General features: G+C 42.9%; 1 protein-coding gene across 2 annotated transcripts in view; it reads left to right on the top strand.

Annotated features, from left to right (window-relative positions):
* The window catches only part of KHDRBS2 (KH RNA binding domain containing, signal transduction associated 2), a 1,521,990-nt gene that overhangs the window by 469,484 nt on the left and 1,035,406 nt on the right, over positions 1–17,100 (top strand). For both annotated transcript variants that reach the window (XM_085609195.1, XM_085609194.1), the window contains one exon: positions 12,368–12,484. In XM_085609195.1, coding sequence (XP_085465321.1) covers positions 12,368–12,484 — 117 coding nt within the window. The remainder of the gene's footprint in view (positions 1–12,367; positions 12,485–17,100) is intronic.

The raw sequence follows: 17,100 nt of genomic DNA, 5'->3' as shown, positions 1-17,100 counted from the left end.
ATCTGAGGCCTAATCGCAGACTAAGTGCAGCTGGAAGTGATTGAGAGTGAGTGACTATGACAATGATTGAGACCGAGACTGTTTGACACTAAGAGTTACACTGAGAATGACCGAGAACAACTGAGTGTGACAGACTGGCTGAGGTGAGATTTAAAGTGAATAAGAGACTGATAGTGAAACCAACAATGTCTAAGACTGTATCCAGTGGCTGTGAGCCATTGAGAGAGCTGTTTGAGAGAGTCACTGAAAGTTACTGAAAATAACAGAAACTGAGCGGTTGAGACAGAGACAGTCACTTATCCTGAGAGTGGATGACTGAGCATAACTGACTGAAAGTGACTGACAAAGGGGGAGAGAGACCAAGGGTGACTAGGACAGGCAGAGTGACCCAGACAGACAGAGAGTGACCAAGAATAAGTCTGACATTGAAACACACCGGGAGAGATTGGAATTGAGAGTGACTGAGATAACCTCAAAGTGACTGAGAATGATAGTGGCTGAGAAAAACAGAGATTTAATAGAGGCTGACTAAGACTACAATTGACAGAGAATCAGATTGTGAGTAAGCGTGACTGAGACTGCGAATGATAGAAGGAATGAGAGTTGCGTGTGGTCACGGATTTGAGCATTGGTCTTGTCTTGTGGTAGACTGAGTTAATTCCCAGCTAATGCTGTTGTTCTGACATAGCTTAATATTTTGTTGGCTGATGCATTGTTGTTCTATATTATGTTCCACATCAAATCCCTCATGACCTGTTTCTGATAGCTCTCCTTGGCTTCAACATTTTGGTCCTCCTTTCCTTTGCTGTCATCTCTCACATTCTTCAGTGGCTGCTGCAACGGCCACATTTTCCAGTCCTTGTAATTGTGCGGCGTTCCCATTTTCTGTGGCTGACCTTGTCACTGTCTTGGTGCCTAGTCTCTTTGTTCACTTTTGATGCTTGCTATCCGGTGAGACCATATAATGAGGTTTTGGATGTTGCTTATTGCTTGGCTTCGACATTCCTCCTATGGCCATGTTTGCTTCAGATATGGCCTGTCCTGTGTCTGTGCAGGCTGGCGCTGCGCTGTCCTTCCTTTCTAAAGTGCCCCAAGGGTGCATGAATCCTATATGCTCTTTGTGTGCTGTGCATCAATTCTTATCTGGCAGTTGCTGTGATGCAGGTGTTGCAAGGAGTACCCTTTTTTTGCTATTCTTATGATCTAGAAAATGAGGTGTCCTTCATGATGCTGGACAGGCCCTGCCTTGGTGAAAGCAGATGGTATCATGTTGAAAGGCGAAAAATTTGCCATCTTAACAAATAAATCTGTGGTAAACATTAGTACTTGATATGCTTTATAAAATGATAATTTAATGACAAAATCAGTTTTCATTCTATAACATGGTTCAGGAGCTACACAGATAGTGGGTGAAGATAACCAAATGGTTTAGAATGAACTGATTTCCCTTGAGCACAAATTAGGAAAGTCAGAACATATTGCTCGCCATCTTCGTGTAAAGTTGGCCCCCAGAAGGATCATTGAACGTACTCAATAGTAGTCTTAATCTCTCTGGGATTGATAACGACGGTGTCATGGCATATTCACAATACTTCCTCATTTAAGTGATGGAAATGTACAGAGCCTGTCATGTTGAAAATTCAGATCTTCATGCTGGGGCAATGATATGATCAGAACTTGAAGTGCCTTTGTATCTAACTGGGAGGGAGCAAGCCATACAATTTGCAAAAATGTCTGAATAGCAGCAAAGATGTGATAAATGGTTTGATGGAAGCTATTTAGAATTTCAGGATAGCTTTGGGACAGAGTATCAGTGAATGTTTTCTTTGATTAGAGAATATAAGTAATAATGACAGGGTGCTCCAGGTCTTTGTTGTTCTAATGACATTATGATGTGCGGTGACAGCGCTTTTGAAGGCTGTGCGATCTTCCAATGTCTTGCTGCTCCTCCATCTCTTTTCGAGCTGTTTACAGGAGTGTCTGGACTCAAGCAGTGCAGGGGAGAGTGAAATGAATTTCTACTTTCTTGATAGGAGCCAGTGCATCCGCGCAGTTGGAGATTCATTGGTGGAGGTTGTGAGCAGTCCGCAGAAGTCAGAGGTGGGGTGTTGCTAAGAGAGGTGGTGATCTGTTCTTCAGTGACTTTGTGCCAGCTTCTCTGAGGTTAGCGGTGGGCATGGTGGTGTACTGTGGGTTTAGTGAAGGAGAAGTGGACACAGCAGTGGTTGGTCCAAGGCAGCTTGTAGGTGTGTCTGAAGGAGATGTTATCGATTCTGGAGAAGATGGGGTTGAGCTTGTGTCTTGCTGAGTGGGTTGAAGAGGTAACCCATTGTCTGAGTCCGACGGCAGCGAGGTTTTCCAGCAGGGATGAAGTGTTCTTGTTTTTGGGGTTGTCCAGATGAAAGTTAAGTTCACTGAGGAGGATGTAGTCAGAGGAGGCAAGAGAGTGGGGTGCAATGAAGCTATGGATAGAGTCCCTGAAAGGTGGATGGGGATCTCTGTAGATGAGGGTGCCACAAAGGGCGGTGTTCGGGTTGGTCTGGAGCTGAAAATGAAGGTGTTCCATGTTGGTTGTATGGTCGTCTGAGTGGATGGAGAGGCGGAGGGTGCTTCCTCCACCCAGTTTGTTGATGTGGCCCTTGTGAATGAACTTGTTGCCATTCGGGATGGCTGTGGCAATGTCCGGGGCAGAGGTGGAGTTCCTCCAGGTCTCTGTGAGGAAGGTGATGTTGGGGTGGCCTGTGTCGAATAGGTCCCACATCTCCATGGCGTGTTTGTTGAGGGAGCATGTGCTGAGCAGGATTCAGCTGAGAGAGTCGGGTCCGGTATGTGTTGGTCGTGCGGTGGGTGGGCTTTTTTGCAGTGGCGGGCGAAGGTGCAGCAGCAGTGTCTGCAGAAGGGACCCTGGGTGTCATTTGGTGATGTCTGACGGCAGGCGGTGTGGTGTCCAGTGTTGAGGGCATAGAGGGTGCTGGCGTTATAGCGAGGGATGGTACTAGGATCGGAACTGGTGTTGGTGGGAGTGCTCCAGGTGCCTTCGGCACACCTGCGGCACACCCACTGAGTTCACCCGCTGCGTGCTTGCGCTGCAGTGATCAATGTGTGGCGTGAGGGGGAGGGCTGGACCACTGGGGGGCAGGGAGGTGGGAAAGGGGAGAGCTGAGCAGGAAGAGTGTGTGGCTGCAGGGGACTAGCAGCTGTGGGGATACGGTGAGGAAATGCACAATGCGACAGGTGGGAAAAGACAAAAAAAGCAGAAAGCAGAAGGGGAAGAAAATGGCAAAAAGATGGGATGCAGAAGGTGAATAGTGTGACAGAAGAGCAAAAAATCGAAAGGAGCAAATGAGATCACATCAGGAAGGGAGGCAGAGGCGGAGAGACAGAGCAGTCAATGGCGGTAGTCCCAGTCAGTGGGCCCCAGCTGTGTGTATCAGCATCTACTTACATACGCGGATCTTTGGCCCAGCGTGAAACACTGGCATGCCGTGGTGACCCCGCCCCCAAGCAGGCGGCAGAGACTGGCTTACAGCACCACAGGGGTGAGAGACAGTGGACACACCATGCCCCTGGCCACCCCCGGGGAGGCACCCCAGCTAGGCAGAGGATACAGGGCAGGCACCGCAGCGGCAATGCCCTAAGGTCAGCCCGGGAACTTTGTCGAAGCAGCGGTCTGGTGGGAACCCCACCATGTGGCCACTCGGCAGTGCTGCCCGGAATAGGATACGGCCGCAGCCCGGTGGACAAGGGAGGAACACATCTCCCGGAAGATCCGAACAGACGAGTGGAAGAGCAGGTTCTTCGGCCGGCGCAGCATTTAGAGAAATTCAGTCAGCAGATGCACTTCAAGCACATACGCAGTAGTTGCCGTCAACCAGATTATCGTGACACTGTAGATTTCTATGGTTATGCTGGATATCAAATGGTTCCCAAGTTTCAGTTCTATTTCCAGTTCCATGCAGGCGCCCTCATTGCCAGTAATTATCTTTCTAAAACTGAATAGTTTCATTCACTGTCATTCAGCATATGAGCAAAACAGAAGACGAGATGTTTCAGACCATCATGAAGCTGAGTCCACAATACTACTGCTCCTACAGCTTTGTTAGAGGTGTGAGGCTCTTCAAAAAACATCAACGCAGGTTTTCCATGATGTAATTCAGATGTTTGATAAAAAGGTTCCCTGCGTTTATAGAAGGCTTGGTCTGCTTGGGTATCCAAATGAAAACATTTCTGTAAATGTGCTTTCTTAGTTGTCTGCGCTATCTGACTGGCTAAATTGGCAAAGTCTGGAGTAAACTGATGGCAACAATTTGTGAAGCCTAGGAATCACTTACTTGCTATGAGTGTAGTGGAAGACACAAACGTGGGACTAGAATGATCTTCTTAGAATTCATGGCTAAATCTTGAGAGCATAGATGATAAACAAGATGTTTAGGCCGAAAGGCCCAAAGGTCACAAAGGTATAGCTCTGGGTTAGTGTTACTATTGTAATGCTAGCCTGACGCTAAACCTATTTGGGGATTAAATAACCATGCTAATTGGTATTAGCATTGGTTTGTATGAAAAAGTAACACAAAGCAGTGCGATACACTGCTTTGCATTACTTTGCATTAAGGGGGTAATACAAGGGTGATACATGGGCATTCCCATTCAGCTTCCCATGCTCTTGACACTAAACTCTGTCTACTAACATTAGTAGACAAGGTTTAGCACGAAAAATAAATAACGCTGGAAAGCAGGCGTTAAAAGGAGAAATGTTTTAATTTCTGCTTTCTTTTCCTACTTTGCTTGCGTGCTGCACTGTACAGCACACATTCAAAGTAGGAAAAGGTTTTAAAGTTGACTTGCCATACTAGTTTGTACTGGAAGGGTACCCTTCCTGTACAAAGCCTATGGTAGACTCAGGCATGCAACCTAGCACTATGGTGTGTGTACCTGGAGTACGGCTGTTAAAATCAGCACCAACGCTAAAGAGAGGGGAGGAGAGCCGCATCTATGTGAATATGGCTCTCTCCCATTTTCTCCCTGTCACGCAGTGCAGCCTCTTTGGGTGCTGCGCTGAGTTGCGGGACATCTTTCAGAATCTGGGCCTTAATATCCAATTTCCCAAATTCACAATTCTTCAATCTGCAAAATAACGGCTTCCAACATAATCTGTGGAGTACACTGATGTAATGATCAATATGATCTACAGGTGTTCATGAATAAATCAGAAAAAATTAGATTGATTGATGAGGCCGCACTCACAGTAATTCTTTATCTCCCTAATTCGTCCTGAGTACGGGTGATGTACCCCAGAACTGGAAGCATGCCTTGGTACTCCTCTGCTCAAGAAGGATGACCTTGACCCTCTCTGTTGATCAAACTTGAGGCCAATCTCCCGCCTCTCTGTTTTTTTTTTTATTCTGGAAAAGCATGTAAATACTCAACTCTCTTCCTTCACCACTACTCGTAATCTGCTTCATCCGTCTCAGTCTAGGTTTAGGGCAGGCCATAGTACCAAATCCACCCTACTAGGAGTCACAGAATTCCTTAGGCAAGAACTCGATTCTGGTGGGACTGCCACCCATATCCTTTTAGATTTAAGTGTGGCTTTTGACACAGCCTCACACTCCATCCTCCTGGACAGATTGGAGGCACTAGGCATTGTTGACCTTACCTTGAGGTGGCTATTGTCCTTTCTGAAAGATCAAACATTTCAGGTCTCATCAGCGAACAACACATCCATGACCCTCACACTGACCTCGAGGGTTCCGCATGGTTCCATTTTGAGTCCCCTGCTTTTCAACATTTACCTTCGCCCATTGATGGAGGGGATTGAGAAGTCTGGTCTCACCATATTCTCTTATGTGGATGATTCCCAGAATATTTTCCACTTTCTGATGCTCATAATCATGATCCTTCCCCTCTCAGGCAAGGTTTGTCTAATGTCACCCTTTGGATGAACAGAAATGACCTAAAGCTTAATGGCAATAAAACCGAAGTCCTGATTCTGGGAAATAATCCTGAACTTTGGGGAGTTAACCACTGGCCTGTCTCACTGGGGCCCTTACCCATGCCGGTTAATAAGGCTAAGAATCTCGGCTTCATCATTGATAAGAATCTTTCGCTCAAACCGCAGGTCTCCAAGCTTACAGCCTCTTGCTTTTCTATTCTTAAATGGCTCAAGAAAATCCTCTGGCTGATTCCTCTTAAGGCCCAGAGAACTGTGCTCCAGGCCCTGGTAACATCCACATTGGACTATGGGAATGTACTGTATTTGGGCGCCGACAAATCTTTGATCCATTGCTTGCAAATCATTCAGAACGCTGCCGCCCACCTTCTCGTTCAGCTGCCTAGATATGCTTCTATCTCTCCCTTCCTCCACAAACTACGTTGGCTTAAGGTTGACAAGCGCATTAAATTCAAGGCCTTATACTACATGTTTCAAGCCAGACACGGACTCACTCCTTCATACGTCCAAGGTGTGGTGTCTACATGTGTCCCCACCCGGTCGCTGAGACCAGCCAACCTCTCACTTTTTCCCACACCTAGGTTTCGTCAGTCCGCATTAAGGGGCGTTCCATCTCCTATTTAGGCCTGAAACCTTGGAACTCTCTTCCTGTAGCCCTCAGGAACTGCCACTGATTACTTACTTTCCACAAGAACCTGAAGACTCTGCTCTCCAATTGCTCTGACTGAGTTCAAATCATCTGGTATGATGCTATGTTATCCTTGCTTTCTTTACCATCTCTGTTTCACTGTCTGCTTTAGAGCCGGGAGACCCTTTCTGGGTAGCTGTGCACTCTACAAGTCTCTTAAAACAATACAAATAAAATGCCATCCAAATATACAACCACAAATTGGTTAACTAAATTGGCAAAGACATGATCTATGAGATTTCATGAGCATTGTATAGTCCGAAGGGCATAACACAATGTGCAAAGTGCCCAAGCTCAGTATTGAAGACTATCTGCCATTCATCACCGAGTTTGATTCATAGAAGATGATAGGACCAGCGAAGATCTAATTTCATGAATATGGTGGCACCTCTTACAGTCTCAAGAATGTCTTTAATGAGTGGTAAGGGATAGTGATATCTGATGGTACTTTTATTAAGTCCTTAACAGTCCACATATGGTCTGTATTCCTAGATAGATAGATAGACTTTAGGTTTCTCAAAAACATACAAGGAGTCATTGTTATATCCTGGAATAATAGCAACATTAGCATGCACTTGGTTGCTTCTATCTTGGTTCAGTTCTTTGGTGATCAGTAGCTCTCAAAAGAGAAACAATCTGAGTGACAAGAATGAGAGGAGAGCAATATGATTTGAGTTTGTCAATTAACATTGGTATTATTTCTTCTCAGACAAAGTATTCCAAAACTTACAATATAGTTAGGTGTAGCAATGAATTTGAAGGACATAGTTTCTTTATGATCACCAAAGGTTACTAAGAGGGGAGCTGTCATCTCATTGATTGGACCGGAATACCGTGATGTACAAGCAATACTTTTTACATGCTTGCAGCCTTTCTTTAGCATCTTTTGATTGTGGTTCCTTTAAACCCATTCTGAATCAATACACACTCCACATAACTCTAAATCCAACACAGCTGGGGCATGGAAATCTATACTATCATCATTGCAGATGCGTATTTTCAGAAGAAAATGGTGTAATTAAGAATTATTCAATGAAAGTGCTGCAAAGGGGGGTTTGTATACCCACCTCCTTTCCCTTTATGACAGGCTTCAGCGTTTCCCAAAACCCTTTAGTCTCATTGTTCAAGCACGAGCTAAGTGTCCTGGCTCGACACAAAACATGGAGACAAGATATTCAATCACACTGTTTCTCAGGCTGAGATAACGGGCTTTTGGTTTCCCCTTTTTTCACACGGTCTTCATGAGAGGCTTCATAACGTTTGATCTCCGCCTTCCAAGGAGGGAAGGCTTTCTGTGGCCTTCCAGATATTATTACTTAGGTCTTCTTGACAACTCTCTCATTCAAGAAATGTTCAATTACAAGAGCCATATTGATCAAGCCTGTTAAGGTAATAGGTCTGTGAGAGTGCATCAACTCAACTATCACTTGTTCCTTCAATTCTCTTCGAAAAAAGGTCACCGAGATGTTTCTATCCACATGCTTTCTGAAGTTAGTTGACAGAAAAGGGTGATATAACAAAGGACATCAACATTTCTTTGTGGAATGTCACACAAAGTTTCTTTGCTCACAAACTCCAAATCAGACATATTTTGAATGCCTTCACCAAGATGGACTAGTCTGATAGAGAAGTAGCAGAAAAAGTGGCAAGAAATGTAACCCAGGTCTGCACTCCCAACAAGCAATTTATCAAATATGTTGCTGGTAAACTGAAATGGACAAAAATGCAAAAGGCAAAGTTAAATAATCCAAAAAGGTTTCACCTGAAAAGTGATGTGTACCAAATGTGGCTACATGACAATCAATAATCCTAGCAGATAAGAGTTGCTGTAAGGTGAAGTTGTTATTCCCTAACTGTAGTATCTCTTGCACTTGTTGTATAGCTTGAGTCAAATCTTGAGTTGTGTCTAAAGCATCACTCTGATTGGTATCAATCATTGAATTGGAACTTGGAACTGGAAGGCAAATCTGGTAGTGCTGCAAACTGTCACATTTTAGACTGAACTGGGGCTTCTTTCTTGACTTATTTGCTGTCTTATACTGACATGACGTCTTTCTGTACCCATGGTACCACCTAAGCAAAGCAAACAATGCATACAAAGTAGGTGCCAACTTGAAAGTTTGCAAGAGAGAAAAATCCAGAAGGGGAAAACCACCAAAGGTAGATGAAGATGTTTGAAGATGAGTATTAAGACACAACTATCCAAGATTGTGTTAAAACACCTTGAATTAGGAGATTTGTAGAAGAGACTAGCAAAGATTATTAAATCCAAAGACAATCCTGCGGAAAACCAATGGGACAAATTTCTAACTCAAATGTGGAAAGGAATGCAATAAATAATACTTTTGGCTTCATTGTAGAGCACCTTCCCCTGCAGCAGCCTTTATACTGAAATGATAGCAAATTCCATCAGAAGTGGTGGAAAAGCTGTCTTGGATTTAGAGGTAGCCATTGAAATCTACTATGTTCATGGTCTTGGATTTGGAATGATGATATAGTCCTGGTCTTCCTCTTTCTGGAGAACTATGTGGCATGAACTATTCTAAAATGGAAAAAGTGACATCACAGGAACTAAAGGAGCCATCTTGGATTGGGAAGCAACCATCTGATTCCAGTGCGCTCACCATCTTGAACAGGAATAATGCTATTGTTCAGTTCCGATTATTCTTGGGAATCCATGGAACAGGGAAAGTAACATCCAGGCATCCAGAAGGTAGTACATGAGTTCCTGAGGTGAATATGCTTTCCCAAGCACATTTTCCTCCTCAGATTTTTTTTTTTTACCAAGGTTTAGGCTTCTTGGTTTAGGCTTCAAGGGAAAAGAGTTGCAAAGGTCACAATACCCAATACCCGAAAACTTGGAGAGAGAGTTGGCCTAACGGCTAGGGCGGTCAACCTCGAAACTGGGGAACTGGGTTCGAGTCTCTGCAATGACGCTGAACATCCTGTGATTCTGGGCAAATCACTTAATCTCCCCGTGCCTAACAAAAATGATTGTGTCCTCATGTAATGCAACTGGTGCTATGTAAAGCGCTCTGATACCCGATTCGGGTCAAGTTTGCGCTATATAAAACTCTGTAAATAAAAAAAGAAAAACACTGCAACTTTGAGGCAGAGTAACGATGATCAACAGATGAAACACTTGTAAGTTTGTTAAATGAAAAATTGCTTATGTTGAATCAAGAGAAGGATAAGGGTTTGGCAAATGTTTGTGTGAGGTAGATGATGAAGAATTATACAATACAAATGTACTGGTGTCTAATGTGTCAGTTGAGGATATTAACTGAAAGAATCACATAATTTGTACAATTCCTCATTATACAAAGGCAATACAACTCTTGGGAGGGATTAACTTCAGCCCTTGACATCCAGAATGGAAAAGAGGCATAGTTATTTCTAAATGCCCACAAATAAATGTGTGTGGCCATCCAAAAACTCTCAAGGCAAAATATGCCTTACCTATGCACACTCCCCATGCCTTGCATAGGATTTACTCAAGCTTAGTAATATGTGACAGTGTGGTAATGCTACACATGTGTAAATGAATTGCAGCCCTAGCTTTTTTCAATCATGTAAGTATTTTTATGCCTGAAAATGTTTCTTATACTTGGTAGTATGTTAATGACGGGGTATAGCTTCAGGGGGAGTGTTTGAGGCGTTACTACCCCATGAAAAAAGGAACTCTGTAGTAAATAGTTGGGTACAAGTGCTTTCAGTCAGGTATACTCAAGTACCTGTCAAATTTCACCTGGTATTTTTACATGCCTACACTGACAAAAACACACATATGCACACTCTCTCGTCTCTGTTTTCAAGGCCTTCAATAATACTGATTAGTTTCAGAAATATTGTGTTTTAAGTGCCCCTATCAATCTGCCCCCCTCTCTTTCCACTGCCCTTTAAGCCACCCTCATGACGTGCTTCTCATATGTGTTTTAACAAGATGTTCCAAGGTAATTGTTGGAAAAATCTGAAGTTCACACCTCCCGAATCTTATTGACCAAGCTACGCCCTGGTAGAAGACTTCCCTAATCCAAATTAATTTTTGGCTATAATTGAAGGACAAGAATCAGAATCCTGAAACTCCTCTCGGGTTTTTTATCTTCTCCAGTAGACTTCGCAGGAGTCTTCGCAATAGGGCCACGGGGATAACAGGCACCTCGGGGAGTGGTTTGCACTGTTATCAGTGTGCATCACGGTTTGGCCGACCGTCTCAGGCAGGCCAAAGAGTCATGAACACTGAAGCTCTCTCCAACTTATCTGCGCTGCGTAGCTGGGTTGGAGACAGCAAGCACGGTCTCCCTGTAAGCACAAATCATCAGTGCTTAGGCCAATCCTGAAGCTGCCCTCATGCATGAGAGCAGCTTCAGGATTGGCTGCAGGGGAGTCTGGCTGCAGTGGGGCCACAAGACGACCAGAAGACGGTTATGCGGCAGGCTGCAGGTAAGTTCTTTTTTGATTTCCTCTCTTTTTTTCGTTGTTTGTCGTCGCCCTCCGCCCCCTCTCCCCGCCTATTTCCTCTGACACCGGCCACTACTGGTAAAAAATTATGAGATATGATGTCTGCTGTTCTCTATGTCTGCCACGTTAAGATGCCCTGTCTGTAATACTGATAAGGAAAAATTTCCTCCATGACATGCGGGAAAGGGGGTAAAAGAGGGGCGAGGAAAAACTTTGAGTATCGTTTCCAAGAAGCAAGGAATATTACAGTTTTACCTCACTTGTGGTCACTTACTGTGCTGGTAGAAGAGAAGACTCATTCTTTTGATATTTTATTAAACTGTTCTATAGGAATTCTCATAAATATGCATTCAATATGAACATAAACGTCTTCCTTTATTGAGCATTTTAATCTTAAGCACTGTTTATTCATAGCCCGTAAACCAAACTGTGCTTGAAATCCAGCCTAATGACTGAAGGGACGGATGACATTTAGGAGAAAATCTTTAATTGACTGAAGCAAATGTTAACTCACACGTTTTAAATTCCGTCGTATAACCTTAAACGGTGCATGACTGCAGAATGTTTGCATGAAATAATGAATACTATTCGACAAAGATGCAACATAACCTTTGCATTCCCTCTATAAATCACACAACTAACTCTAACTCTAAATAAAATTTAAAATGATGCTTTTAAAGTTTGCCTCTAAATTTTCAGCAGATAAAAAGTCTGCTCTGCACTACATGAAGCTGACATTTTGCCCGCTCTCCTAAAACCGTGCTGTAATGACTTATTTCTGTCTCAGACAGTGAAGACGTTTTTCTCCCCATTCCGGCCTGTCATGTATGCTCGGCTGTGTTGTGCATCAACTGGCAGCTGGTCGGGGCTTAAATATCGACCAATGGTTAAAGGTGACATTTATAGATTTTGGAAATAAAAACAGGTATTTGAAAAGCATTTCAGATTTTTTTTCCTGTAGAAAATGTGCTGACCAAGTGAACCCATTGTTGAGAAGTGTGACATGGTATTTCATCTGGATTTCCAAAATGTTACATTTGTCATATAGATGAAGAATAAAGTTCACTGTTTGCCTCTTTTAATGTAACTGCTGAAGCTGAACAAAAGTGTGCCTGCTTCTTTGTTCTTAACAGTATTCCGTGAGAGGGTAAGGCAAACAATTCTGTGAATTCAACCTTGCAACATGTTTTCTTTGGTATTTCTTGCAGAGTAAAACTCAGTTATCTGATCTCACACGTATCTATAACACGCCTTTATTTTGTTTTCAGTTCAATTTTGTGGGAAAATTGCTTGGTCCGAGAGGGAACTCGTTGAAAAGGCTACAGGAAGAAACGGGTTCAAAAATGTCCATCTTGGGAAAAGGCTCAATGAGAGATAAAGCCAAGGTACGGAAGATGAGTTATAATGTTGCTGAAATGGCAAAGTGCAACTCAATTGTATTGAAAATAATCCCGCCTGAAGTAAGATTTGTTTTACTAGCAGTTAAAATAATGTGAAAACAGTAAACAGTGATACTATTACATAGTGATTTAGTCTGGGAATATTATTTAAATATGGCCTTGGCACAGGCAAGCGTATAAAATGATGCACAGGAATCTACAAAGACCCTGGAAGCATCCTGGCACTCCCACAAAAATTGTGAAGAATCCGTAGTAACAGGGCCAGAGTGTGGATCTGGCCATACTAGCAGCATAGCTACATAAAATACAGGGCCGCTTGGGGGCAGGTCAATTAGCCAAGATCTATTTGGAGCATTCCCTATCCCCAATAATGAGACTGTGAGCCTTCCATAGATTGCCCCTACGTTCTGGTCCTGGAAGGAGTTCCCCCCATTAGACATGACCAAATGGAAGCTTGGGAGCATCTTCGCTGCAGAACCACTCGCTGGCTTGGCAAATACAAACACTTTACTCCAAGGGGCGTAAATGAGACCATAATGGTGAGGAGGGTTGAATGGCTGGGATGTTCAAGTAGGGATATCGATGGGACTGAATTGTGATACATTTCCGAAATCCTTCTTGTGTTAAAAATATATTGAAGATACAAGAGGTCACTGATTGTAACAGAAATAGAATCATTTCACTTCCCCCAGGTTATCTCTATAAAACAAAAATGATGAATGTCCATTCTTGCCCATCTGATCCACTCAACTTCAGGTCCCCATTGGTGTGTCGGAGGAGGTTCCCTGCCCTGAGGGATCCTGCTGATGTAGATCGACTGGCAGCTAGACCTGATGACTGTAAGGAAAGCACATCCACCTGAATAGTGACACTAACCAAACGTGCTACTCCATCGGTCCCAGGTGATGGCCCCGGCCGGTGCGATGGTGCATTGAAGATACTAAGCTGGAATGTGGCAGGGCGCCGCTCTAAGATCTCCTTACCAGAGCGGCAAACCTTTATGAAGCACTATGATATTGGTGTGCTTCAGGAAATCTTGGTTACCTAGACAACAGATATTAACGGTTTCCAGTGTCTCAGTACTCTGGCAATCCCCTCCCATTTTGGTCGTGCATCAAAGGGTTTAGCCATTTGGGTGAATCTATCTGCCAGTGGCTGTGTCAGGGCCTTTGAGACTCCAAATATTAGCTTTCAGTCTGTGAGGTATATGATGTACTTGACTTTGTATTTAGTTATGTTTTATAATAATGATTTTTATCAACACGACCAACACTAAACGTCCAGTTTTATTTGATTATATGAATACGCTGATAAGTAGTGATGTCAATAGAGGGCATCACTGCTACAAGAGCCTTGACAAGCTCTCTGGATGTGGGCCAAGCAAGTATGGAGGCACAACTGAGCCATGGGGAAAAAGCTTACTTGGCTCCCTCCTCCTGCATATCAAAGGGAGTTACCACCATACCGTTTATTGCCAGAAACGGTATACAGAATTTCTAAATCACAACATTTCTGTATAACTAGGCAAATAGAAACCTCAAGATCATTACATTTCCTATATTGCAAAACATGTTATCTTACATTCATTTTTTTTTTAAATTTACTGCAAACAAACTCCAGCAAACAGTACAGTGTTACCCTGATGGGGTTTACCATATCAGAAAGGGTTGAATCACAAACCAGTGGAAAACAAAGTGAATTCACAAATATGCCAAAAACTACTTAACATAAAGGCTCTCACATTTTTCTTTTATCCTTAGATTTATTCAGTGAATGTAGTTACATTTACAATTGCAATGTAGCCATCGAATGAATACATTTTAGAAATTCAATTTGATGTATTCGCCACTTAAGTTGTCAAATCAAATCAAATCAAGCTTTATTCGATTTTTGTAATACAAAAAATCATAAAATCATACATGATATTGCAGATATAAGTATAATATTTTGACTCAATATTAAAATAATTCATTAGACAATCGTAATTACATAAAAACTAAGAGTAAATAGTGCTATTTCCTGTCATTTTACATTAACACATTAACATTTTTCTTAAACCTGATTGTACTTTTTAAAACTGAAACTATGGGGCATTTGTATCAAGCCCTTTTTCCATTCGCAAACGGGCCAATTCTCAGAATCGGGCCGTTTGCGAACGGGAAAAGGCCTTTTGGGATGTATCATCCCAAAAGGGCATCGCAAATTAGAGAATTGAAAAAATTTGTGATTCTCTATTTTGCGATTGTATTTAAGGAATCCCAGCCCATTGGAATGAAGAGGAAGGTATTTCTTAATTGCGATTCGCAATTTGCTAATAGCAATTAAGGAATGCCAAGGAATCGCAAAACATTTGAGAATTTTTTTCTTAAATCCCGTTTTGCGATTCTCAAATAGCGATTCCCTAAAAATCGCTATTTGAGAATCACAATAAAGGTATTTGATACATATGCCCCTATATCTCTTGTAAAACATTCATTATCTAATATCTGCAGTGCAATGAAAGCTGGGCGGCATTGCTTCAGACCCCATAGTTTTAAAATGGGAATAATCCGTCTCCTTCTATTTGCAATGTAAAATTCACAGGATAACACTACATGCATAGTGGTGTGCTGGGACAGCTCATCGCACGGGCAAGGGCACCGAATTTTAGACCAATCGTTTGTTGATGGAAAGCTTACCAAACGATGGAAAGTGCTTAGTCTGAAGCGAGTCAGAACTAATCTATCATACCCGTTTAGCGTATTAGTTAGAAACGGCTGAATGCCGTGGGTACTTAACAGCATTTGGTTTAGAAGTACCATCGGTCGTGAGGCTTCTCCAGCAAATCTGATTGCCTCCAGATGTGCATTACAAGACTTTTTAAAAGCTTTTCTGGAAATATTTCCCATAGAAAGGGGGTCATCAAAATAGCCCGCTTGCCCCATATCATTTGTGGAATCTTTAATGTATTTCAGCCAGCGTATTTCAAGTGCATGATCTAATTGAAGGCTGTCTCTTAGGATTTCACGATTACATTCTGTGTTAGTTGTGGACCAAATGCGATGCCAAAGGAGGACCGGTTGTACTTTTATTATGTATGTTATATATGGTACTCCCAATTCTGAGTGACAAATATAGGTCGAAGTGCTGCGTGGAACTGCTAACAGGAATCTTTAAAAGGCATTCTCTGTCTTTTGAATAGAATTTACGTTGCAATATCCCCATATTCCGGCGCCCTATATGGCCATGCTAACGTATTTCGCATTATAGATGTGAAGCAGTTCAGCTGGAATTTGTTCCCTAACTTCTTAGAGAAATTTACCAAAGTTGACGTTGCTCGCATGAAATGCAAATTTCTAGCTTAATGGCTTGGGTCCAAGATCCTTTGGATTCAAAATAAAATTCCTAAATCGGGATATGTTGTGGTCTTAGCAACCTTTTTTTTGTCAATGTAAATGGCTCTGCTCTTCGCGTTACCTTTCCCACAGCTCATAATAAAAGTTTTGGATGTTTTCACTCTCAGGCCCAGATTTTTCATATAATCATTATAGGTGTCAAGGACCTGTTGCAGGGCCAGTGGGGTACGGGCCATTATCACGGCATCATCAGCGTAGAGAAGGGCAGGCAGGGGCAGCTGGCTATCTGTGGAAAGTCACGACACTTCCCGAGCATTGTCTGCTCTAATCCGTTAGTATATACTGTAAATAGAAAAGGGGCAAAAACACAGCCCTGCCTGACCCTCCTCTCCATGCTGAAAGGCTTCGTACACTCGCCATTGGACCCATACCGGACTCTAGCAGATGCGTTGCTGTACAACTACCTCTGAAATTGGATTAATGCTGCCTCCACTCCCATGGTAGCTAGTATGTTCCATAATTTCTCATGGATGACACAATCAAAGGTGGCCGTGAGGTCTACGAAAGCCAAGTATAGTTGGCCCTTACTTGATCTTGTATATTTACCCATCAAAATACTGAGGTTTAGGCCTTGCTCTAATGTGCCCAGTCCTTTCCTAAATCCAAATTGCAGGTCGGATAGAACTTCATTATCCTCCACCCAGTCTTGCAGTCGATTGAGTACTATATGCCCCGCCACCTTAGCAAGAGAGTCAAGCAGCGAGATGGGGCGGTAATGAGTTGGGTTTTGCCTGTCACCTTTTTTAAAAATTGGTACCACTATGGATTCAGATCATGTTTTAATAAAACCAGTTGCACAACAGGCTGCTAGCACTTGCGTTAAGAGTGGGCCCCATAGATCGGTATTAAACTTAAAAAGATCTATGGGTACTCCATCTGGGCCTGGTGCCTTGCATCCTTTGCTAGCATTGATTGCGAGGACTCACCTCGAGAGTGAAGGTTAGAGCTATAGGATAGTTTAATGTTGGCAAAGGCACTTGTGTTTCAGCTCTGAGATTTTTGCCGTCCATATCCTCTGCCTATCTATACATACTTGAAACATTTTCCACCCAGAGTCCTTCCTCAATGGCAATTTATATGCTTGGAATGTCAGTGCTTTCGAAGAATGGAGCTTTCACCACCGCCAAAAGGCTGGTTAAGTTGTCAAACGAAACAAATCATGATCCAGTCAAATGAGTAAGAAGTCCTGCATGAGACAATAACATT

The sequence above is a fragment of the Triturus cristatus genome, chromosome 6 (assembly GCF_964204655.1).
Source record: "Triturus cristatus chromosome 6, aTriCri1.1, whole genome shotgun sequence".
Taxonomy (NCBI): Eukaryota; Metazoa; Chordata; class Amphibia; order Caudata; family Salamandridae; genus Triturus; species Triturus cristatus.
This window is presented reverse-complemented; position numbering and strand designations above follow the sequence as displayed.